Here is a 26,369-nt window from a genome sequence, read left to right on the forward strand (position 1 = left end):
GGTAAAAAGAAATAGTGAAGTACAGATACCCCAAAAATGACTTAAGTACTTTGTTACTTATCCCCACTGACAGACAATGACCTATCCTGATAAGAAAATGTAGAAGTATTTTTTCTTTTAATCTGCAAATGTCAAATATGGGGTTTTCTGGAAAATAATTGCCTTTACCTTCTAAAAAGGGCAATGCATGAAATTTGAATAGCACAGTATTGTAAAGTCCAATCATGTTCTCCGAGTGCAGGAGCAAAACAATACAAAAGACCGTCAAAGTGTGTTGCATAATTCATGCTTCTTCCTTTATGTTCAAAGGAACTTGTGAAGTCTCAAGTTCTTTTTAAGTGACCAAATGTTTAACAGACGGCCTCTCTGAAGGTCATTGCTATTTTTTTCACTTCCTGTGAGCTGCATTCATTTGGTCAGGGACAGAGACCCCATCACTTCACTGTTCAGACTCTATTCTACCAGTAATAAAGTGTCTAAAATGCCAAGGAAAGCTTTTTCTGAATGACAATTAGAAAATCTAAATGAATTTAAAGGAAAACAAATCAAGAGGTGTTCATTCTCACAGTGTTCCAATCCAGTACATGCCCTAAGGCAATAACAACATAGGTCAACCACGCCATTAATAAGTTAGAGCTGAACTTGATTTATGTTTTTCCAACTTCATTCCACATCTGTGTGGCTGAAGGTTGTCATTTTGTGAAATCTGAACATTACTTTGCTGAATGAAAGAGGCTGCTAGAAAAGGTAAGATCAATTACCTTTAACAACGTATGCGTGTTGAAATAAATCTCTATAGATTTCCATGTAGGCTTATGACATGTGTTATGAAATGCTTGTGTAGGTGTCCTATGGTTCAATGAATAATGACTTGCAGTGAATTCTTAAAATTACATGCTTTAATAACTATTCTGACATGTAAAATCAGGTTCAATTGTATTGCTACCTAACATTGTGAGATCATTCAAATGAAGTTAACGTTAAGATTAATTGTTTAATGTTATAAAATATTATTTAAGGTTTCTGTTGTATGAAAATGTAACAATTTCAACTAGTATGTAAATTGCTAACTTTAGACATGGTTAAAGCAGTCAAAATTCCCTGCCAATAATGTTATTCAGTTGATACATAAAGTTAAATCAAGTTTACTATGTGTCAAATTTTAAAAAATGATCTATTTTTGCCAAAACATTATTTCTCGCCATGTGCTTTTGTTTGTTTCTCCCACTAACGAATGTAATAATAACATAAACGTTCCCAGACCATGGAAAAGGTTTATGTAAGCTCTAGCATTAATGAACATAAACGACAGGGTGTACAGCAAGCCAGTGGTGAGGCAGAAGGCACACAGGACAAGTTAATTATCTCTAATGAACACCCTTGGAAACCATGGCAGGCTGCCCGATCACGGATTAGAGGTAAGGCCTGATATAATAATCATTTCATCTGTAATTATCCTCCCCCTCTTCATTGTGCTGTGTTGACCACTGATGACTCTGAGATCCTTCTATCCATCAATAGCCATAATCATTATGTTACATTCAGTCTCATTCACTTCTACTGTCCAGGTTATGTTGTCTGTGTCCAGAGTCTAATGCTTTCTCTGGCTGGACTGGAGTGGTACTGCTACGCTGCTTTGGGAGTTCTCATGGCTCTCATGAGCTTTTGGATTGACTTCATTGTGGCAAAACTCCTGCGAGGTGAGACAATTTGCTCCAAGAATTTATCAACAGCCAACATCTCCTCTGAAATACAATGTTTTCATATCATTTCATTATTATCCCCCATTTAGCTGAGGTAATCTGGGATGTTTTTATTAGTTTTTGATAGCATTCAATCATGAGACTGTTAGTGATGCTGGACGAGTTCTAGATCCCAACTGCCACATCATCTACCCTAAACTGAATTGTGGTCCATATTACCAAAGAATGCAGTTCCACAGCCCAAAGGTGGGGAGATTTATACTCCTCTAGCCAGAACCTGGCATTGGAAATTGAGTAAATTCATTTATAAACTCATTTGCAATATTAAATAAAGCTTTTTTCAAATGGAGATTACTACAAGCTGTGAGGGTGCAGTTGAATATGGGTTTATACCTTAAAGTATCTTCCTGATTATATAATGTGTCTGCTAATATTTGATCATAAAAAATTACATTATAGGCCTAAAGTGTGACCTAGTAAAACATACATATGTATATATGATTTAAATATGTTTAAAATAGAATGTGCAGAATGGAGATACCTGATGTAGACTGCTATTTAAAACTGTACATATCTCATTGTTTTATGCCAGCTCACCAATGGCTCTACAGTAATCTGGAGGGTCACTTTCTGCTGCAGTTCCTGTGCTGGACACTGTACCCAGCTTGCCTCTGTGCTCTGTCTACCAGCTTCTCTCACAGCATCTGCCCTCAGTCTGCAGGTCATATACTGCACTACCACTGTGTTTATCATCTATGCTGTATTCATGTGGAACTCATATCCATTTGTACACAGTCATATGTAAAGTTTTTGCCCCCCCCAAATATACTACATAATCAAAGCTGTACATGCACACGATAATCCATCACTCCTTTTGAAAAGGAGGAGTTTTTTTTACTCTAAAAGTAAATTTAGGTTCATGTGCAGCTGCTTCTGAGCCTTCCATTTCATTCAATGTTTTGTGTTAACTCTAAGAAGACATGTGGGAGCATTTGATCAGGAATATCCATCAATAAGGAGTGATGTTTTTGTGATAAGGCTTTTAGCACTGATCTCTGTGTGTGTTGTTGTTCCAGGCTCCGGTCTGCCTGAGATGAGAACAATTCTCGCAGGTGTACAGCTGCCAGATTACCTGTCTCTCTCCAATCTGTTTGCTAAACTTGTGGGTTTGATCTGTACTCTGTCTGCAGGCAGCACTGTGTTTCTGGGAAAAGTGGTAACTAGATTATTATTAAATAAATAATGATCTCCAACGTTTTTTAACTTGAATGCTAAGCTTAAATGTTAAGAATGTTTCTTGTCCCTCTCATGAACAATATCCTCCTCAGGGTCCATTTGTCCATCTGTCAAATATGATGGGAGCATATTTACACCGTTTATATGCCTATGCATCTGGCAAAAAACAGGTATTCTTTGTATATTACATACATAATAGTTCCACAGGAAGAGCAGGATTCACTAAATATAAGAATCAGACTGTATCTGTGCTATTATTATGGAAATAACTCTTTATGTTCCATTGCACAGAGGAGAAGTGAACAAGAGATGCTGATCGTAGCATCAGCTGTGGGCGTGGCCAGCTGTTTCTCCGCACCAATCAGCGGTGAGTTGCCCAATCACAATGTCCATATGCTTTAAGTCCTAATGCCTTTCTTTTTTGATATATCTGCTTTTGAAGTCTCTCTCTCTATATATACACCCTTTCTCTCACTCCCTCTCTGTTTCTTTGTAAACATGTCTGTATATAATATGTATATATCTCTCTGTACTTTTCTCTGCCTCTTTCTCTCGCTCTCTCATTCTTACAGGAGTGCTTTTCAGTATAGAGGTATTGGGCGGTCACTATTCTGTGAGAGATTATTGTCCATGTTTCTTTGCTGCAGTCTGTGGCGCTCTCTTTCGAAGTCTCTTCGCTGTTTTCAGTGGAGAACACGGTAATAAACAAACACTGCTGCAGCGCCCCCTAACGGTGACACGTTTATTTACGCTCACATTTATCACTACTATTACACATTTTTTTAAAAATGGCTATAGACCTAAATGGTTGAGACGTGAAACAAAAATGATTACGAGTTTTATATGAAATACACCACTGTTTAGAAATGTTCACATTGATGGTGATAAAAACCAGATCAATTGAATGCCTCCAAAAGCTACACAGCCTAATGCACTTTTTTTCAGACAGTTTTCTGTTTTCTGAAAAACGTATTATTTTACACTTCATTTATTTTAGAGCAATACATGCATGGTATTAAAAACAAAATTATAAAAAAAAATACATAGGGAAATCCATGTTGTAAAAACTGCTCTTGAACTTCTTAAAAATCTTGGCATCTTAGCATAGGATATAAAATAGTATTTTTCTATTTCTTGTGGATATATGTAGAGCTAAAACCAAACTCAAGAATGGGTGATTTTAATAAAAACAGTGCCAGTAAACTAAGAAATCATAATCAAATGAAAAAGGAGGACAACATGGAAATGATTTATGTTGCTGTTAAATAGACTCGAGCAAAAATATGTTTGTTAATATAATTGAGCAAATGTAATTAGTTACTACCCACCTAGTGGCTCTCAAGGTGTTAGAAGTGACAAGAAAACATGTCTGCCATCTGTGCCTTCAGAAACTGTGAATGCCTTGTTCAAGACCAGTTTCCCCATGGACTTCCCATACCAACCTCCGGAAATGCTGTTTTATTCTCTTCTTGGGTAAGTTTTGTTTTGGGTGGGGGGTTATGTTTAAGTGGTTAGTGGTTACGAGATCTGATACATTCAAGGTCCTACTGTTTCATAATTTAAATAAGGTTATTCTTTAGTTACTTTACTGCCATCTTTTCTAAATTTCTTTTCAAATGACAAGCTTTAAAGTTTGAACTAAGCTACAGAGTATAAACACTGAAATTGCATTGTAGTATCTGTGCAGTTCCTTCTCTGTGAAATCATCAAGCCTTAATAATGTAATCATAAAATTAGCATTTTCTGTTCTTTAGTTGTCTGATAGTGACTCATAACCCAGGCCTCTGAGATTAATCCAAACTGTAATTATTATTCATTAGCATGAGCTAATCTCTCGCTCACTGTCTCTTTTATTTCATGCTCGTGGTAGATTGCTGTGTGGGGCAGTAAGCTGTATTTACTTGTTCAGCCATCGCTGGATCCTGCGATTTGTCAGAACAAACAAACTCATCAGCAGGCTTTTAGCAACAGAGTGAGCAGCCAATAGATATGTTTACGGTACTCCTACATAAAGGACATAATTAAACAGCACATACAACATGCTACTCTAACCGAGAACAGTAATATACCATTAATAATAACAGCAATGAAAACACAACAGACATCACAACAGGCTTTTGTTGGTTGATTACCAATGTCATTTAAGTAAGCTTAGATGCAAAGCCTCTAAATAATCTGACTTGTATCTTTTGAATCACATTTAACAATAGATGCTCTACAAGGAAACCTAATCATATAAGAACCTAATTTATTGCTGCAAGTTATCGAAACATTTTTGTTATTTTTACAAAAAAATATCTGTAACATCTTGCTATAAAAGATTTAACAGGAGACTTTATATCAGTAACAATAGAGATGTTTGGGCCTTTTTGCTTTAGGAAAACAATGTATTCAGCAATTGTAGCATTCCTCCTGGGATTAGTGACTTTCCCTTTCTCTGCAGGATCTTACATAGCCTCCCAGGTAAGGATTGAAGTATTTTTAACTAAGTGTTCTGTATATACATACATTTGCCTATTACTTTAATAATGTCACCAAACTCTAAAGTGGATTCTCTGCCCTCTTTGTCACAGCTAACAATGAAGCAGCTGATATCCTCCTTGCTAGAAGGTACCCAGTGGACTTCCCGCAATGCCACACTAGTGGAAGACTCTATACAGCCTCTTTGGCAGGAATGGAGTCCACCTGAAATCAATGTTTTTCAAACACTTGGATGCTTCATTCTCATTAAGGTGAAGTTGAATAGGGAATATTCAGAAGTGTTCCAGAACAGAGGTGATCATTTTACTGGGGAAGCTGTCAGCTAATGAATTACAGCAATATTTCTGGTGATTCCCTGTTATGATACAAATTAGGCCCTAAAATGTATTTTTTTAAAACAATAATTATATTTCTGAAAATAACTGGCATCCATCTTTGTTTACTCCATGCTTAATTAAAAACATTTGTTTTTGATAATCCATTTTTGGGGGTAATTTTAGAAGATATTTGTAGAACAAGCAATAATTTAACCTTTCAAAATTTATTTGCTTTGCTCTATGAGTTGATTGCATAGAGAAACACCTGAGACAATTGCTTTAATTTTTGTAAATTTAATTACTGTGGTATTCCCTTCTCCTGTAAAGTTGCTATTTTGGAGATACAGGATATTTTACCGGACAGCGACAATATGAGACATTTTCTCATGCATATTAATGACATTATTTGGTAATTACCATTCACTCAGTCCTCACCAATACTGATTTTAATCTCTTTGTACACAGCCAGATCCCCTGTGTAGAATGAAAACCTACTGTGTACATTTAAATTCTGAAATATACAAATGAACACTGGAGATTATTCATCTCTCGGGATTTTGCTTTGTACACAATAAAATATTCAGCTTGCATTTATGAGTCCATATACTGCATTACTCTTTTATTTGTTTTTTGAGGTTACACTTAGAAAATATATTAACATACACAAAACTGGGATATTAACTTTTACATGACTATTTTGAATACAGAGAGTGGCACAGTGGCGCAGCAGGTAGTGTTGCAGTCACACAGCTCCAGGGACCTGGAGGTTGCGGGTTCAGGTCCCGCTCTGGGTGACTGTCTGTGAGGAGTTCGGTGTGTTCTCCCTGTATGTATGTTGGTTTCCTCCGGGTGCTCCGGTTTCCTCTCACAGTCTGAAAACACACGTTGGTAGGTGGATTGGTGACTCAAAAGTGTCAATAGGTGTGAGTGTGTGTCGCCCTGTGAAGGACTGGCGCCCCCTCCAGGGTGTATTCCTGCCTTGCCCCCAATGATTCCAGGTAGGCTCTGGACCCACCGCGACCCTGAACTGGATAAGGGTTGCAGACAATGAATGAATGAATTCTCAATACAGGATGTTTTTGACACTGATATATGTAAACGGTGAGTGTTCTTATTGGCTGCCCTATATTCTGCCTAAAAGCAGTGTGGTCTGACAAATCTGCTGTAGTCTGAATAGTTTGAGAAATGTGCATTATTTATTTATTTTTATCACAAAACAGTATGGTTTGTTGTGGTTTGACTGTGGAGTGACTTGTACTATTTAAAACCTAAACAGTGTTCACATACTAACTTAAGCTGTTCTATGTTTTTTGTTTTATCTAATACATTATTATACATTTAAACTGTTTTATCATCTCTTACTTCTTTCTATTAGCTTTGGCTGCTGGTTTTGGCCTGCACTTTACCTTTGCCAGCTGGATATTTCATGCCTGTCTTTATTTTTGGTAAGTTGACAGCAGTTGCCAGACAAAATAATGCAAACAACATTCAAATGTTTCTCAGGCTGAAAAATGAAATCTCTGTTGAAGGTGCTGCTTTAGGTCGTTTTCTGGGTGAAGGATTGGCTTATCTGTTCCCAAATGGAATCTCATCAGGGACAGAGAGGAAGATAAACCCAGGGGGCTATGCTTTAGTGGGTAAACAAACATTTTATCCTGTCATCTTACCATAGATAGAGTGTCAAAACCAGTGCGTGTCTCAGAGTTGCACTGCTCTTGGTGTCCTGAAAAGTGTGTGTGTGTGTGTGTGTGTGTGTGTGTGTGTGTGTGTGTATCTATGCCTAAAAATGAAGACATATCTGTGGTGAAACATATCTGTAACTCAGTTGTATAACATTCTAGTTTTTAAATATTCAATAATTGAAAAATTCACAAATATAACATTATAACATTCATAAGTTCTGATTTCCTGCAACATCACAATTTGCAACAGCAAAGAATTTTAAACTGTCATGTTTTTTCTAAAAAAGAGTGGGCATGGTATTGCATGAACATTGGATCAAGTAAAACCCCAAGTGACCTTCAGGGTGCAATGCCCTGTCTTTTCCCAAAGTCTTTTCCCAAATATTGAATTTCTGTCTTATTCAGTGTCCTACATCTGTCGTCTCACCCCAAGAAATCAAGAAAGATATTTTTTAAATTATATTGTTTTTTGAAAACCTATATATTATATATTATTAAAGAAATATTATAATCATTATTATTTTGCAGATGTAACACTTAATGCACTTAATATTTATTTTAGTTTGATTTACAGAATATATAGTTATCATAAATGTTTTCATAATTTACATATAAAAACCTTGTCATCCATGTTTAGGAGCAGCAGCTTTTGCTGGGGGTGTGACACATACACTCTCACCTGCCCTCTGTGCTCTGGAGATGACTGGACAGTCTGGTCACATTTTGCCTCTTCTAATAGCCACACTAATATCCAACGCAGTGTCACGTTCAAAGCATCAGCCATCCTTCTACGATGGCATATCCCTCATTAAGAAACTCCCACACCTGCCTTCTCTTATCAGGGCCTGTCCAAAGTAAGTCCTCCTAAAGGGAACTTAACTTATTTTGTGGGTCTGTTGTTTATTTTTTGATTGAAAGATCATTGAGTGGAGACAGTTCTGCAGAGATAAATCAATGAAGTTAACAAAGGAAATCTAATGTTTTTTGCCTCTTCATTACTTACTTGGTGAATTGCCTCCTGCAGGCTGTCCTCAGTCCAGATTGGGCGTTTTGTAGAGCCAGCAGGGTCCGTGCTAGAGCGAGGTGAGAAAGTGGCGGGAGTGCAGAATGTTCTGAACAACAGCACAGAATCTGAGTTCCCTGTAGTGGACACTCGTGGTGAGTCTGACCAATCTCTTCAACAGCACTGTTAACAGAAATTTGAAATGGCAGCCTGCAGCAAACTGTGGTACTGCAACAACAGAGGAGACGTTTCAAAAGAAAAAAAAGGCCAGGAGGCCAAATTAAACAGCCAGCAGCAATAGTCAAGGCAGCACATTCAATATGTAGTTGCTACAGAAATGCAATGCATGTTCAATATTCCTCATGGAGAATTGATTTGAACTGAAAGGCCTGAAGGCAGGCTTATCTCTATAAGTCACCTGTTCTCTTCTCTCCCTTAGAATCTCCCACTCTCCTGGGAACAGTCACCAGAAACCAACTACAGGTCTTTCTGCTTGAAAACCAAAATGAGGTTGACACAATTGTTCTGAATTGAAGTGAACTGAGGTGACTTGATCCTGAGGTGACCTTGACTGATTTATGTTTGTCATTCACCTAATAGGTTCCATGCAAAAGCCTGGAGGATAAATGCACCATTCAATCTGTTACATTACAAATTTCTACAGATACTACAATAAGGCAGGTAAAGATTTCAGCTACAGCAACACAAATAAATACATGCACTTAATTCAAATGTACACATTAATAAAACACATTAAATCAACATCAATTTATATATGGCAGTAATTTTATTCAGTGGAATAACTAAGATATTTTGGGACAAGTGCAAAAATGAACCGTTTCTGACCTACAAAAGTACATTTTTAAAAGCCTGATTTTGCTTGAACGGTCATTCAGGTATCTTCGTATGGGATGCATAAAAATTATTTTAGTTTAGTGTCTGGCTAAATACCAAACTAGTCTAATAACAATTATAGTCATGTAGTAGCATATTCAACTCTAAGGTAAGTTTGACTCACACAAATGTTTCAACAAAGAACAAATTGTTTACTTACTAGCATGATGTCATCAAACAAGTTAACACTCTTTTGGTATGTCACACTATTAATATATCATTAACCTAGATGTTACAAAGGTTCTGAAGGTTGTGGATGAGATGTGTTATGAATAAGAAATAATTTAAAACAGTCTGTGTAGTGTTGATGCCTGTACAATAAAGATTTTAGGTGTTGCTTGCTAGTTAGATTGTTTTGATTTAAGCAATATTATTGATAGAGAGATATTGTGCACATTTGTCTCAAGACAATTCAGTGCATTCTTTTTTAGTGTATGATGTATGATATTATATATGTGGTGCATTTTGTCTCTGTCCGATGAACAACATTCATTCATTGCCTGTAACCACTTGTCCAGTTCAGGGTCGTGGTGCCAATGAAAAACATGTATCTCTAAAATGCCAACTTTACACGAGAAGGAATAAAAACCTATATTTTCAGTGGAATTCAATGTAAAGATATTTTATTCCAAATAATTTTGGAGCATTTAAATTGGTCCATTCATCATGGAAATGTAACACAATACGATGGACATTGTGATCAAATATCACAATGAGTTATATATTTTTGATTGGATAATGACGTTGTATTATATAATTTTGTTTTTCTGTTTGTTATTTGCTGGTGTGTGTGTGTGTAATTAAGTTTGTTCTTGCTAGGCTCACTGTATCATGAGTGTAGTGAGAGAGCAGCGGGTGTTTGTCACAGAAAAAGGCAAGCTGTGTGGCGTCATCACATGGCGCGAGGTGAGGGGTTCAGCTGGCAAACAAGTAAACACAAACGCACAGGCTTACCACATTTTAGCATTTTAGCAAACTGCTTGGATTTAACAAATGCACAACAATGCACAAATATCAAAGAGCTGACCAAGGAATGATACCTTTTATTTGTGTCTTCCAGATGAAGAAAATAATTGAAGCGATGGCAGAAGAAATCTAATGCCTGGATGGACAAATGAACCCTATTTGTTTATCATACGTTCATACTTCATAATCCAATGCTTTAGCTGTGCTAGTCATTGTTTCAGAATAAATCAAGCAGTGATTGTCTCTCATCATCATCACCATCATTTTCATAATGCAGCTACAATTACTTAAATGCAAATAAGCTTATCTGTGGAGATTGTTGCTAGCCTGTTTCCTGGAACTGAAACAGTAGGAGCTCTTTATTTGGTTCCATGACTAAGGAGGCTCACTGCTCACTGTGTTCTGTTTATAGGCCTGAGGGCAGGCCCAGTGATAAAGATTTATTAAAATCAGCCACGTGAACCCAGCCTTAACTGAGGAGATGAGGGAGGTGTAATTAAATGAAGCAGCCATTCGGCACCAGTCACGCTATTGGTCTCTTTGAATGAGTGCCCCTGGCAATCCTTACCAAAGACAATGATAACACTAATTTTGTTTATGACCTAGGTTTGTTTGAGACCTAACACCGTGATTAATCTGAAAATAAAAAGGCAATAAAATCCCCTCTTAAAAAAGCATCTCTATCTGAAGTGTACAGTAAAAGATCACACCTTGCTCTATATTCAGAAAGCAAAATGCACTCATTGTAAGCCTCAGAATTTTCTTTTGCATCTGACCTTTCTCCTCCTTTCTTTCTTTCAATTTTTGTATTGTTCAAATGTCTATGCCCAGTGCTTTATTGATTGGTTATTTTAAAGTATTTTGCTTGCTGAAAAAAGAGTCCTATTTTCATCATAATTTCAGTTCAGTTCAATACCATCATGCTCAGTTAGATCCTATTTAGAAGCTTGTGCCTGTGGTACAAAAGCAGCCATCACACGATGCATTGATTCGCACAATGTAAAGGCTATTATAAGAGTCGTGAGCAGGATAACACTAAATTGCTTGATTTATCACCTCGCTATGTTTCTCTTTCCTGTCTTCTCACATGCACACACAGAATCGCATGCACACCTTCTCTTGTCATTGTCACCAGCAAACACTCTCCTCTCCTTCCACGTTCTCCACCACTTGTCTTTATCTGTAGAATGTTAATAAAGAATAATCATACAGAAAAAGCAGACAGATAATTGTTATTCTGGTTTGTTCTCTGCATCGCTTGGAGGAACTGACTCACACCACAACTCCACATTTCTCATTTTGCAATCTATGAAGGTTTTTCTCTTTTTTTTTTTTTAAAGAAAATATGACAATTTCACATAAATATATCATTTGTATGTACCACGGTGTATAAAGATAAAGATGTGAATATCTGACAAGACTACAAGACTTTAAACAGAAAAAATATATATAAGCAAGTCCTGGATACCAATAAAATCCTGGTTTAAAAGTCCTGGGCTTCAGCATTAAACACATTCATCATCCAACTGCATTACTCACGAAACAGTCTTTTCTGTCCTGCAGCCTCACTGTTCGGAAATGAATTTCACCAGACATGTCTGAATGGTGTCTGGCTTAAAGGGAACAAGTCTTTTAACATCTATATTATCTCCAGCTGTAAAGCCCCAGCATATTTCTGCTTTCTACTAATAAGGCAACCCATCTGAAAAGAGTTTTATAAGCAGGTATTTACAGGTGCGGCTTTCAAAGACATATCACAGACATTACATATTGTCTTTCTCTGTGAGTATAATTTCACATGCATTTGTTTTTCATGAGGCTGTTTGATTTGCTCATATTGCAGTTGTTGCATGGAGGTTGCTGCAAGCTGTCGCTCTGTTAAACCATCTTCCTATAAGTAGTTGAGAACATATTTTCCAGGAAAAAAAAAAGCCATGGGAGGATATATTTGTGAATGCATCAATTAACTAGCACTTGCATCAAAAAATACCCCTTGACCGGGTGTCAAGGGAGCACAATTCAACATATGTACATCTAATGAGTAAGGCAATAACCTCTTTGGAGGTAGCTTGGTTTTGGCCCTCTTGCACTGATGAAAATTATTTACGGCTCATAACATAAATAAGTGTTATCATATTGGTCTATACATACTAAATCCTAACACTGCCATCTGAGAAATCAACAGTCTACCTCAACTTCTAGAGAGCAGTTATAAATTGTACAAATCATGTGCCCACTGATAATTAAAATTTCAGTCATAAAAAACCTCGTCTTCAGACACAGAGCTGCTGTCTGCGTGTCGTACAGAGCTGCCAGTTGGTAAAGTTCTCTGCTCCTGCAGGGGGTGCTGTGATTCCGGCTGAGACACTGAGTTTTGGAAATAGGGCTGAGGAGGAAGCTGAGGAGGAACCACAGAAGCAGTTTCAGCAGCATTGGCCTCCATGTGAATGCTGTACAGATGCTGAGGGACACCTAAACTACCTCCATCTACCAGGAACTGAGAGAGATACAGGCCATCAGCACCTATGGAAAAATAATATTGTGAACAGGATTTACAATTTAAAGTCCAGCTTAGCCATGTGCAACACCAAAATCCATTGATTTGCTTTTCATCTGACATTATTATTCTTTAATTGTTCTTGGCTGGGACCAATGTACATCATTATATTTAAGAGACATTGCTAAAGCTAGAATTTAATGTGCTATTTGTCATGACATGTAATCATCTACCACAGCAACACATCCATAAGCATCATTGATTTGATTTGATTTGATTTTTTGATCTTACTCCTTTGACTAGCTGGGGACAGGCAGCAAACAAAACAGGTAAATATAACAACCCACAAATTTCCACCCCAAACTGCACTCACATGCAACGGAAAAGAGACATGCTTCAGTGGAAGCTGACTGCAACATGAGGAATGAGAAAGAGCACAAATGTACATCTTCGTACATGAAAAAAGCAGAAGTATAACTGAAAAGACCCACTAATTTAGAATTCATTACAGCCCTATGTCTCTGTGAGTCATCTCCTCTCCAGAGCATGTGTGAGTTTGCAGAAAGATTTCACCCATTTATCTTTCATTCATGCAGCAGATTAATCAGTAACAGCACAGGATGTCGAGATTGTACCTCGTGCTGTATCCCATCTGTTTCAACAGGCTATATTTCACCATTCTACATCTCATTATCATCATGTGATGATTGCATTACCTTAAGTACTGAGGCCTAAGGAGGACACACAGGTAAATCACATGTATACATCACATCCATGTGATTATTTTTAAACACTTTGATTACATTCAGTGTTCAAGACTTCACACAAAAGATCTTTAAAAATAAATTATATACATATATATAATATATACATATTACCTTGTAATGGGATTCTGCTGCATGTGGCTAGATCTTCAACTTCATGTGTAGGCCATACATCCATTGCTGCCTCAGCCAGTGCAAACTGCTCAGCGACACCTAAGAGAGTGACACAAGATGAAGGCATTGTGAGAACAGACAGAAAGCTTATGTAAGTAACAGACCTTTATAGCCTCTGACATCTCTTTGGTATTTGAAGCATGGGTATATTGTCTTACAGTTTACTAAAATGATATTTTTACAAATTATGTTTTGGTTGACAGACTAAACTAAAGTAATCTGGTACTGGAAAAACTGAGTAAGGTTGATTTTATGCTGAACGTTTGTCTTTAAGAAACCTACTCACAAACGAGCTATCTAAATCAATGTTGATGTACTGTATAATGTCATTTTGAGTAGTTTCCACTCAGGGGAGCTTACCTGCAGCAAAGCGTGCTTCTTTAATCTCATCAGTCAGGTGGGAGTAGAGCTGTTCATCCTCCTGCAGAGTAGCACCCGCACCCCCCCAGCCCCCTCCCTCTCTGTTCCAGCCACGACAGCCCCCTCCAGATGCTGTGTCACTCCCCCAGCCCTTCCACTCTATCAGGTGGGCTACTCGGCCCTGTGCCATTGCCGTAGGCTTAGTTATGTGCTCCTTAATAGTCGCCACCAAACCTAAGCAAACAGAAAACAATGACAGGTTAAATGAGACGGAATTCAATGCCAGAGAAAGAAGAGGAATAAGAGAAAGAATGTGAAGAGTTGAAATGTTAGTGAAAAAGATGAAAGAAATGTATTTGGAAATAAGGTGGAAGAAAACGTAATTATCAGCCAATTCAGGTCAGACCTTACTGAAGTCTATGTGAGTAATTTATTATGAAATCCCCTGTGTTACTCCTTGTGACAGTAATTTATATTTTCTTGTTATTTTAATTATTTTTATGCCTTACAAATAATTTTCAAGAATGCAAATTTCTTTAAATGACCCAGCAGCAAAAAGGGCTTTTGCCCTTTAGACTAAGTCATTCGGTGTCTTGTGTCTGGCTTCATAATTAAACTGTCAGGATTAAAAGAGCATTCATGGAAAAAGTTCAGAAAACCCACAATACATTATTAGCCTCAGTAATTAACTTCCAGGAGAGAAAAGTCAAGTAAAAAGGTAGCCAAGGAGAAAGAAGTGAAGTGTGTGTGTGTGTATGTGTGTGTGTGAGAGAGAGAGAGAGAGAGAGAGAGAGAGAGAGAGAGAGAGAGCATGTGTGTGTGTGTGTGTGTGTGTGAGAGAGAGAGAGAGAGAGAGAGAGAGAGAGAGAGAGACAGAGTGTGTGTGTGTGTGTGTGTGAGAGAGAGAGAGACAGAGAGAGAGAGAGAGAGAGAGAGAGAGAGAGAGAGAGAGTGTGTGTGTGTGTGTCAGAGAGAGAGAGAGAAAAAGACAGAGAGAGAGTGAAAGAGATTATGCTGATGATAATGATGTCTATGCAGTGGGAGATTACATTATTTAGCAGTGTCTTGCAGAAAGTTTTTATTATTATTATTATTTATACAAAGTGAATAAGAATTCAAACAAAACAATAAAACAGTGACTGAAGCAGACTTCCATGAACAGCAGTTCTCTTACCCATCAAGGAGGATGTGGCCAGCTCCCCAATACTATAGCCACTGCCATTTTTCTTATCTGTCACAGAGCCATTGTATGGCTGGTGATTGCCCTTAAATGGATGGAAAAGACAGCTGATGAGTATAGTGCATTTAATTAAATCATACAACCATATAAAGCTAACAGAAAGTGGTAAACAAGAGTGCAAACAATTCACTCACGCAAGAAGCACTGGATAATATGTAAGTTATAATTACATATAACACGAAACCTTTTCTAGAATGTGCATTGTGCAATGACTCAGTCATTTAATTCATCCTTATTTCTCACTGGTTGGAGAATGTTATATGAATTCACCTTGGCAATGGGCTGTCCTTCAGCCCAATACTGAAGTTCTCTCATGGGATGCTGCTGGTCATTCTGAAGATCTTGAAAAGAACAAACATATCATCAATAAGCAGAAGAGGATGACATTGAAATTATATTATTATTGAAATTAAATTAATTAAATTTCAATTAAATCACAAGCTATTTTCATGAAGGGGTTCACGTTTACAATTATTTTGGGTAACAGAGATTTTCCTTACTTGTTAGTTACATTAGCCTCATTATTTAAAAACACCCAACATGTCCTGTCCAATGAACTATAGTTGTGCATTATGGACATTTTCATTTTAATTAGATCTTCAAAGAAATAAGGATGACAAGTTAAAAGATAAATATAAATAAGTTCCACCAGGTTTAGATTTGTCTTTAGGGACAGGGTTCTGAATAACAGTTAAATCTGTACATTTTCTGACGTACACATTCCAGTGTGTGTGTGCACTTTGCATATTTGGGTTTGCACTAAAGTGTATGGATGGGACTCACTCTTGTTGCTCCAATGTTGCCATAGCAACAAGCAATTGTCTTGACAACCCATCCCTGGGGATCCCCTGGTGTGCAGGAGCAAATTTTCATCACTGGCCTATCTCATTTACTCAGGACCTTACAGAGGACATCTCATCTCACTTCTGATGGTCTCCTGGGCCTCTGATACTACTGAGCAGCCTATTTGTTAATGTGCAATGACAGACAAAGTACAACCTTGGCAATGGTATTAGTCTGGTGTGTCCAGTATGGCACGCCATCCATCTCTATCTTAAATTATTCATGAGTTGTGACCCTGGCATTTAACATGCGGTGCCCTACCTAAGCCTCAGAGCCCCATGACCCCACTTAATGGCTCCCACTGGGGTAAAGCACACATACATACACAGTAAATGGCCAGGTCTTTGGAGAGCCAAACGCAATATTATCAGAGCAAATTCTTGCTCCCTGCCATTTCCTTGGAAGGCACCTTAAGGTCAAAATGCCAGACCCTGTCATATTTCATTTGTAAATGCTATGAGATACAATGTTCTTTGCGGCTTGGAATAGTGCTGAGTGATAAAATAATGTGTAATGTCATTTAAAACTGCCATTTAGTACAAGTTATTCATTTTTCAGTAGACATTTCTGAGGATATAACATGAAAGATTCTCCACATGCATAAAGATGACATGGGAAGGGAAAACTGGACTACTAACAATTGCACAAGACCTGGTGGACCACCACCATCAGATTAACAGTCTGTAAAGTTTTCTTCTTTTTAAGATAGGAATAAATCAGATCCACTCTTTTTTCATATACCTTTACTGTTTGAAGTTAGTATTGCAGTGAAAGGTTGTGTAGTTGTTGAGTAGCTTTATCTTAAAAATAAAGAATTTTAATAAAGTTTTGGCCTTTGATTTGGCAGTACTGTGTATCATAATATACAGCTTTTTTTCAGAGGAATATAAATAAAAAAATACAGAAAAATCCACCAGCAAGAGAGTAGTCCCATATTTAGAAAACAAATATGGTACTGGCATCCAGTTCACACTGAAGAAAAAGTAGAGGATGACCAACACAAACTGTCCAGCAACAGATGAGCTACTGCTTCCGAGTTTACATCTATAAGATGGACCAATGAGGTAAGTGTGTCTAACAGAGTGGACAATGAGAGGACCCAGTGTTTAAAAACTCCAGCAGCTCTGCTGAAAATTAGCTGTAGTACCTCACATATATGACTGGTTTTATATATATTCTTTGTTACTGTAGCTGTCATAGTTTATCCAGCTCTCTTGGTGAAACTAAATGGAAAGACAGAGATGGCAGGGCTTCTTGTTGTCTCATGATAATGAGAATTGTTACCGTGGCTGGCATTGTTACTTCCTCGGTGTAACACTACAGAGGCTGTTATTGCAAAATACCCATGTTCCTTTCTTGTACCTATTTAAGGCTTTCAGTTCTCAGTGCCCCTTTAAGAATTCACTGGCAGCTGAATGATTATTTCCACTAATTTAACATGCAGATGTAAGCGACTTGTTTTGGACGTGTACAGGGTGCTGTGTGTTACGATAACAGAAATCCCAGAGCACAGAAAGGTGAATTCTCTCTGGGCTTTGGACCATATCAGATAACAGAGAGAAGGGAAGGAATAATGAAAAACTCCCCTGTCCTAATTTCTCTGCATTAAGTAGAAATCCTCTGGAGAAATAAGAAGAGAGACATGGGGGACAGAGTAGGGTCAAGGCTAGCGCAGTTTGATGACAAGTTATCTTTATTGTGATAAATTACACAATAATATGCTTATCTGAGTTTATTGAGAGTGCTGTCAGAACATGTACATGTGTCATTAAATTCGATTTAAACAAATTATAGAGAGCATCAACAAAAATAACAAGGGCATGTAAACAGAAAGTACTACACAACAGCAAGTAGTTTCTTTGAATGTCTGCACATTAAGCCATAAACTTTTTCTTATTTATTTATTTGAATGTTTACACCTGCTGCTTAATTTAAAAAAAGTTTTATGTACACCAGCCATAACATTATGACTACATCTCTATTTATACAATCCCTGTCTATTCTTTCGTGTCCACTGACCATAACTTTGTAGTTAAAGTGTAGATTGTAGTTCATCTATTGCTGTGCATCCTTTGTTTGCCCCTTTCAATGGTTATGTGGCATTGCTTCGACGAAAGAACCCCCTTTCACAGCCTACTTTTAGGCTTGTACTTTGTCCAATACTTTAGACTGTTCCATGGGCTAATTCAGAGGTAATATTCTAGAGGGTCCACTCTATGTGGACTAATGCATATCCACTATAAACTTAAATTTTACTGACAAGTAAATGAAAGATATGAATACATGGACAGACACTAACACAGACATTGTGATATTACCCTTGTACAGAGATTAGAAAAGTAAAAACTCACAGAGACGCACCTACGATGCCAGCAGAATAACAAACTTAGGGATGACTAAACCATCATGCAGCAGATCACAGAAGCAAAAGACTGGCTGACAGACAGAACAACAACAGAGTGACAGGCTGACAGACAAGTAGAAACTGACCTTGGTGACCTCTGCAGAGGCAGGCGCCCATGGTGACCATCAGCCAGGTAGTTATCTGTTCACCATGCTGAAGAAAGAAAGGATGACTTGAAGATTTTAGAAGATAAAAAAATAGGGTTTGGGAGAGGGTTAGTAGAAAAACATTTTGATTAGCAATAGAGATATGAAAAGGAAAATGTCAAGGAGAAACAAAAAATAACTTGATGTCTCCAGTGTAGTGAAGCATTTCCTGCCATCTGCAGGGTTGAGAGAGTGGGGGTTAGTGAGAGATGAATAGAGAGATAGGGGTAGAGAGAGAGAGAGAGAGAGATAGGGGTAGAGAGAGAGAGAGAGAGAGAGAGAGAGAGAGAGAGAGAGAGAGAGAGAGAGAGAGATGAAGAAAAACGAGCACACACACTGTCCCTCCCTCACACTCCTCCTTCTCCTCCCCCTTTTCTTTCCCTGTTTTCCTTCTACCCCTCAACCTCCACACCCTTTACATGCTGAAAAAGAGAGGCTTTTCACACATTTAACACGCCTTACCGACGTAGAATGTGTGAGTGTAAAGTGAAAAGGAAATAGAACAGCTCGAGCACTTGGGTGTATTAGGCAGGCTAGAGCTATAAGAAAAGCAATACAACATCATGAGCTTTTTCTGACGGCTGATGTACGTTGTACTAGTAAATTAGGGCCAATATGTGTTGATGTGTATAGGGTCAACAAATGTAAATGTGACCAACAAACTGAATCTTTAAACGAAATGAAGCTTTTTTATATATATATATATATATATAAAAACATGTAATTTATGAAAAGCAACGCAGAAAGTGGAGTAAACATTAACAGCTCTGTGCTGCCCTCTAGTGCTTCTCCAGTGTAAATGAAGCTGACACTTACCTATCAGGAACAAGCATAATACGTTATTTATCAAATAACAAACAAGAGCGTTATTTCACTAGGGTCACATTTTATTCGTCGTCAGAAAATGACAGGAACCTTTGCCTGAACTCGTTACTTCAAACGTCTTTATTTCAGACGGTCTGTCTTCAGACTACAGCTTAATCCCCAAAACTAACACAAACATTTCTCCGTTTCTTTCCACTAAGCTGTCCTCGCCACCGGGTAAACCCTGTTCCCATGGCAACCACTCACCCAGCAATAGTTCATTCGTTTAACTCGGTTCACAGAACCAATTCTTTCCTGATTCTCGTTGAACGAGAATACCTTAGGCCTACATTACAATGTTTTTAAAAGCTGGTTATCGCAACAGGTTATTTATTCAGAAAAACACAATAAACACAAATAGGTTATGATTTTACATACCTGCTCACACAGAGCAACATTGTGTAAAGGTTCTAATGACACTCCATACATACTTCAAAGTCTTGGAAAATGTAACAAACAGAAACTAGGCAAACTGTGTCGCCATTAGCCATATAGCCATTGCCACAGAGGTTTTTCAAAAACAGGAAAGCCCAAAATACATACCCTTGTCATTGGAAGGTCTGGAGAAGCTTTGGTGCTTCATATGTCTTTGTTTACAAAAATAACATATAATAACAAGATTATCTTGTCAGTTACTGACAGTGTAAGTATGATCTGTTATTTTCTGTTCATACAAAGCTACAAAACTGAAGCACCATGTTGAGATGACATTAAAGCAACTTGTTTACCAGAAAGCATTTTTAAGTTTAAAGTTTTTAATATATAACATTTTTGAACATTTCTATGGAAGCCCACCACATAAAATAATGATTTTTCATCAATATGCATGTTGCTATCTCAATATTTTGAGATGCTAAGTGAATATATTGTAATTTATACTCGAACCCACAACCACCAGGTCCCTGGGGCTGCGTGACTACAACACTACCTGCTCCACCGTACCGCCCCTATATATAGGGGCTAGGGTGACCAGATCTGAGATGGTGAAAAAGAGGACATGGGAATTTCTTTTTTAATTCATCCGAGAACTTACATTTACGTTTCGGCATAGCTGCTCGAGATGAGGGTAGGTACATGAGCTTTGCCTGACGTAAACGAGGACTACTGACGTGCAGACTGACCAATTAAATGTTTACAGAGAAGGTTATCGACCAATAATGGTTGCTCTACAGTCAGACCGTCCAATCAGAAGATTTTAGGCTACTTCACCACGCCCCCTTCTCACTCAAGCGAACTAATCGGAGTAGAGGAGGGTGGGACTAGTTTGTGAACTAAACGCTTCTCGAAGTTCTATGTAAGCTCTAGAAAAACAAAATCCCGGACGTTTGTGAAATTCCGCCCGGATATTTTTTTACGTCTAAAAAAGAGGATATGTCCGGGTAAAAGAGGACATCTGGTCACCCTAACAGGGGCGGCACGGTGGCGCAGCAGGTAGTGTTGCAGTCATACAGGCACCTGGAGGTTGTGGGTCGATTCCCGCTCCGGGTGACTGTCTGTGAGGAGTTGGTGTGTTCTCTCGGAGTCCACGTGAGTTTCCAAAAACACATGTTGGTAGGTGGATTGGTGACTCAAATGTGTCAGTGAGTGAGTGTGTGTGTGTGTGTGTTTCCCTGTGAAGGACTGGCACCCCCTCCAGGGTGTATTCATGATTCTAGGTAGCTCTGGACCCACCATAACCCTGAACTGGATACACAGTAACAGATAATGAATTAATGAATACAAGTCAAGATATTGAGATACTATCATCATTTTGAAACAGTATCTCATTATTTTAGATATACATAATGAGATCCTATGTCAATATTTTGACTTATCTCAAAATAATGAGATAATATCACAATATATTGACTTAGTATCTCAAAATAATGAGAGAGCAAATTGCATATTAATGAAAAATAACAACTGGTGCCTTTTTTTATTATTTTATGTGGCTAAACAGGCTTCCATACATTTCTAAAGCCAAGAACTTAAACATTTTATCAACCAAGTAATCTATACTTGATAAAGGAACAGGGCATTGCTGGAACTAGATATTTATTACTGACTTATATTTCTATAAAGGTCCGACTGATAAAATGGTGCTGTAATTAATTCACTGGTATCTGGTTTATTTTGAGTAACACCTTGTTCAGGTTTTCTGTCTTTAATAATCCGGAGATCAGTCAGTAAGCGCATATGCCTCTTCTAGGCCGGCCTGGCAGGCAGTCCGGCAAAAACAAAGTCAAAAACGAATTTCTACATACATCTGACAAAGGAGCATGGGCCTGACTTAAATATTGTATGTAAAACATTTTAGAGATACTGTGGAATGATTCCATGCAGTCACTTAGGCCCACACACTCACACATATGAATATATTTGTGCAGCCGATTCACCTACCAAGAGTGTTTTTTGACTGTGGGAGGAAACCAGACCACCTGGAGGAAACCCTTGCAGACACAGAGAGAACATACTTCTTATTGACAGTCACCCAAGGCTTTCTTCTTCAACACACAGATCCCTGTGTCCTTGCTTTAGCACGGTGTAGTTGGTCTAAACAACTATAGATATTTCTACAAACTTATTCTGAGACATAGGAACATTGCTGTGAATAGTTATTGCATTCAGCCACAAAGTGTACAGTGGAAGGTCCAAGAGATTCAGTCTCTTAGAAAACAGCCCTTTACAGAGGTAAAACCATGTTTACATCCAAAAACGGATGTTTTGTTACAGAATCTGAGTTGCGTATGGAAAAGAATCGGGTCAGATTCGTTAAGAATACACAATTAAACCAGTCGCTTTGCTAATGTCTCTGTCTCTAAAAAAACTCTGAAGTGGGTGAAGTTTTAACTGAGCTCTGTTCCAAGTCCTTTTTGAAAATCTCTGTTAATTTACAGTCATCAGGACAGCATGAAACCTCTAATATAAATGTATATGTTAATACTAATGTATGTTCATGTAATTTATAAAACTGTAAGCTCCTTGTCCACATGCTAAGTTAAAGTATTGAAGATGGAGAGGTGAGAGAGCCTGCATGTGAGAGAAAACCTGACACTCTGTGGTGAATGTAAGCAAGCACATTTGTGGCATTTTTAAAGGGACCTTAAGAGGAATTCTTTCAAATAAAATAAAATAAAATAAAAAGTTGTTTATTGTTAAATGAAATTCTAATAAGTAGACCTAATTTGTCTCCCTTTAGTGATGTAAAGGGTTTTTTTCCCTTCTGGAATGGTTTTAGACTGGTTTTAGACTGGATATATAGACTGGAACTATTTCTATGATATTTGATGACATTCAGCCACTTAAGTGAGGTCATGTACTCCATCCATCCATCCATTATCTGTAACCGCTTATCCAATTTAGGGTCGCGGGGGGTCCAGAGCCTACCTGGAATCATCGGGCGCAAGGCGGGAATACACCCTGGAGGGGACGCCAGTCCTTCACAGGGCGAGGTCATGTACTGATATTGTATAATTAGTTCTGGATCACAAACACCACATCAGCTCATCCCAAAAGTATTGAATGATGCTCCACCTCTCGACAGAACACTGCTGAGGATGTTTATAACACTCTAGCTGACATTTAGCATAGAGCATGTTGACTTTAAACTTGAGGTGTGCTGATGGTTTTCTATAGGCATTATATACATGTAATAGTTATCAACATGACCCATAATTCCTGCCTCCACAATAAAGAACTCAGACTCTCTTTAAAATGCAGCACAAACATTTTTACATTAATAAACCACTCTGAATAATGTCTCAATGGCTAATGTTCATGATAGTAATAAAAAAACACTTTTTTATAAAATTCAGATGTTTCTTCACCATTCGCTAGTTCTCAACACAGTTTGAGCACTCGAAACAATAACTCAAAATCACTCTAATGTTCTTATGAATCCCCAGTGCATGTAAATGAGTTAAAAACAGACCGTCTCGATCCGGTATGTTAGGCTTTCTCTCTCTCTCTCTCTCTGCTCACAGCAAAGAAAACCAGCTGGAGTTTTTTTTTTAGAAAAAGGCGAGAACTCCAGACGTTGAAAGCTCAACACAAACTGGGAACTATTGCTCATGACTGCTCCATAGGTGGGTAATATGGACTTATTTTGCTGTTTTGGATTACTTAATGTGGAAATTTTTTAAAACTCGGGAGAGATAACTGCATCACCGGAAGTGCTAGAAACCTAAAGTTTCAGATGAGATTCTGTGGTAATTCAAACAGTGAATAAAAACTTACAGACATTTTAAACTTCGGTGACTTACAAACAGCGGTGTATTTTTGTTCTACACATTAATATATTCAGCTCTTCTGAATGTAAACAACCAGAGAGAACTGCATATCCCCACAGTCAAAGACGTTCCCTTTAATACCATAATGATGTGTTTGGAGAGTTGCACATCAGGTTTTCTCTCTCTCTCTCTCTCTCTCTCTCTCTCTCTCTCTCTCTCTCTCTCTCTCTCTCTCTCTCTCTCTCTCTCTCTCTCTATCTATCTATCTATCTATCTATCTATCTATCTCTGTGCATGTGTGTGTGTGTGTGTGTGTATGTATTCCTGTATATTTTGTGGCCTAAATTTGTTTTCTGTATGTAATAGACATATCCCACTCTTTCTCTTTCTTTCACATTTCTTTCAGTTGTACTTTAGGTTGTTGTTTATTTGAACAGAGATGTGCTATATCACAATATTACACAATCTCTTTGAAGAAAACAGATATCTATAGCATCAGGAACCCATACATTTTACTTTTTTTATTTCCAGGCTTCGGTATGTATGATGATTACATGCCATATCTTTCCAGTCAGAAGAGTGACTAAGACCAAAACAAGTAAAACTAATGTTCCTGGGAGAAAAAGGAAATGACAGAAGATGGAACCAAAACAGAAATTAAAAAGTGATCCAGCTCAGCAGATAGAGTAACACCACAGGAATTTATGGGCTGAGAAGCTGTATAACTGTGAGCAGAAATCCCCTGGGCAATGCGTGAAATTACAAGCAGGCATGAAATACATTTAACATCAGTGGTCATAGAAGGTAACCAGTACCACCTTACTGTACTAAATCTCATCATATGTAGGCATCATTCAAAGAAGAACAGTGTTATTGTGATTGCATGGACAGCTTAAAGTGTGGCTGGAAGTGTAATAACTTGATCTCACTTTACACTCATGTGTAACTTTATTGTACAGTGTGGGTGATGAATAGTAATTAGAGAACAGAGAAGAGTAAATACACAGCTACAGTTTTGTAATTGACCGTCTGTGTGAACACTTACACATAATCCCAGCTGACATGATTCATCATGTTAATTGCAGACCCGTGTCTCACATGGTGGGCTGTGTAATGAAAACCATCTTTAAGTAACCTCTACAATTGCTCATTAACTTCCATTTTACTTGTATACCTACTGTTCAACACTATAATTAATCATATCCTGTGTAGGATAAGTTTATTAGAAATAATTGGTAAAATGTGTCCTCAGTGATTAAAGGGGAAATAATTATTCAGCATTTCTGTAAGATGAAATGGTTAAAAGAGCATTTAGAGTGGTTTAATGCAAAGTAAACCATTCTGACCATGTCCTAAGTCAGAAATATCCATTGACAGTGATAGGAATGAGACATCTGAAGAGTTAAATGCTACTAAAAGCACCATCAAAGAAGGTCATTACAAGAAATAGTTTAATTAATGAATGCATTGCCTGATGCATCAATTTTGTAGAAATGTTTGTTGCAACTACCATGGTCAAAATTACCAATACAAAATCCATCCATTATCTCTAACCGCTTATCCAGTTCAGGATCACAGTGGGTCCAGAGCCTACCTGGAATCATTGGGCGCAAGGCAGGAATACACCCTGGAGGGGGCGCCAGTCCTTCACAGGGCAACACACACATTCACACCTACGGACATTTTTGAGTCGCCAATCCACCTACCAACGTGTGTTTTTGGACTGTGGGAGGAAACCAGAGCACCCGAAGGAAACCCACGCGGACACAAGGAGAACACACCAACTCCTCACAGACAGTCACCCGGAGCGGGACTCGAACCCACAACCTCCAGGTCCCTGGAGCTGTGTGACTGCGATACCACCTGCTGCACCACCGTGCCGCCCACCAATACCAAATTTCTACAGAAATTGTGGTGTAGCTGAGTAGTTTATTTACAGAAATTGTACATTAAACCAATCTGGATGATTTAACTTTTATCTCAGTGATTAATTTTTGCAGATAGATAGAACAATCCCTAATATTTGTGTTGAATAATAGATGGTATGTTACATGGATCTTCTGTCTTCTGCATGGACATTTCAGTGGGAGTTGCTTAGAAAAAAGAATAGTTAGGAACATTGAATATTTCTTTGAAAAATGAGTGTCCTTCAAATCTTACATGTATCCCCCATGTATTATTTTATTTAATAATAAAAAGTTATACTCATTTGGAGCATTAAGTAGATCCTTGTTTCCTGTCTCTGACTTTTTGTAATGGGTGGAAATAAAACTGAATCCTGTCTGTAGTAAACATGTTGCCTGAAGTATGACTGTTCATAGATGTTAGTCTCAACATATTCATTACACCTCTGCATTTTGAACTGTTTTCATGCTACAACACACCTCACCCAGCTATTGAAACCTTGTGATTAGCAGAAGAGGTGAATTACTTGGGCTGTTTTAGTGGTTATGCACATGGATCATGTCCAGATACAGTACTGATGCAGAAATCACATCTGGCATGATTATTGGAAACAGAACATTGTAACGTCTACCAACACCAATTACCGTATCAAGCCTTAAGCAGTGCTTATTTTTGGTGGGTT

The 26,369-nt window shown here is 37.9% G+C and overlaps 2 protein-coding genes across 2 annotated transcripts; one reads left to right on the forward strand and one right to left on the reverse strand.

The window, feature by feature from the left end:
• Nucleotides 1-1,264: 1,264 nt before the first annotated feature.
• Nucleotides 1,265-11,341, forward strand: clcnk (chloride channel K). The gene is made up of 19 exons (XM_066671647.1): nucleotides 1,265-1,418; nucleotides 1,569-1,700; nucleotides 2,296-2,424; nucleotides 2,780-2,919; nucleotides 3,032-3,109; nucleotides 3,231-3,306; nucleotides 3,512-3,637; nucleotides 4,328-4,412; nucleotides 4,810-4,911; nucleotides 5,318-5,402; nucleotides 5,513-5,671; nucleotides 7,113-7,182; nucleotides 7,267-7,374; nucleotides 8,057-8,273; nucleotides 8,444-8,577; nucleotides 8,862-8,932; nucleotides 9,023-9,103; nucleotides 10,136-10,222; nucleotides 10,377-11,341. Exons 1-19 carry the CDS (start codon nucleotides 1,265-1,267, stop codon nucleotides 10,413-10,415), a joined length of 2,073 nt encoding a protein of 690 aa, XP_066527744.1. The 3' UTR covers nucleotides 10,416-11,341.
• A 1,190-nt stretch (nucleotides 11,342-12,531) lies between these two features.
• Nucleotides 12,532-19,681, reverse strand: fam131c (family with sequence similarity 131 member C). The gene is made up of 7 exons (XM_066671648.1): nucleotides 19,527-19,681; nucleotides 18,651-18,717; nucleotides 15,588-15,658; nucleotides 15,252-15,342; nucleotides 14,078-14,311; nucleotides 13,658-13,756; nucleotides 12,532-12,805 (listed from the first exon to the last, which is right to left on the reverse strand). The coding sequence occupies exons 2-7, from the start codon at nucleotides 18,688-18,690 to the stop codon at nucleotides 12,534-12,536; spliced, it is 807 nt and encodes a 268-aa protein (XP_066527745.1). The 5' UTR covers nucleotides 18,691-18,717; nucleotides 19,527-19,681; the 3' UTR covers nucleotides 12,532-12,533.
• Nucleotides 19,682-26,369: the final 6,688 nt, after the last annotated feature.

This window comes from Hoplias malabaricus, chromosome 5 (genome assembly GCF_029633855.1).
Source record: "Hoplias malabaricus isolate fHopMal1 chromosome 5, fHopMal1.hap1, whole genome shotgun sequence".
In the NCBI taxonomy this organism is placed as follows: domain Eukaryota; kingdom Metazoa; phylum Chordata; class Actinopteri; order Characiformes; family Erythrinidae; genus Hoplias; species Hoplias malabaricus.

Coding starts and splice junctions, on each gene's coding strand:
- clcnk (XM_066671647.1), top strand. CDS start 1,265: ATGGAAAAGGTTTATGTAAGCTCTAGCATTAATGAACATAAACGACAG. Junction 3,110..3,230: donor ATGCATCTGGCAAAAAACAG/GTATTCTTTGTA, acceptor TCCATTGCACAG/AGGAGAAGTGAACAAGAGAT. Junction 10,223..10,376: donor GCGTCATCACATGGCGCGAG/GTGAGGGGTTCA, acceptor TGTGTCTTCCAG/ATGAAGAAAATAATTGAAGC.
- fam131c (XM_066671648.1), bottom strand. CDS start 18,690: ATGGTCACCATGGGCGCCTGCCTCTGCAGAGGTCACCAAG. Junction 14,312..15,251: donor GGCCACATCCTCCTTGATGG/GTAAGAGAACTG, acceptor CTGTTTGCTTAG/GTTTGGTGGCGACTATTAAG. Junction 13,757..14,077: donor AGAAGCACGCTTTGCTGCAG/GTAAGCTCCCCT, acceptor TCACTCTCTTAG/GTGTCGCTGAGCAGTTTGCA.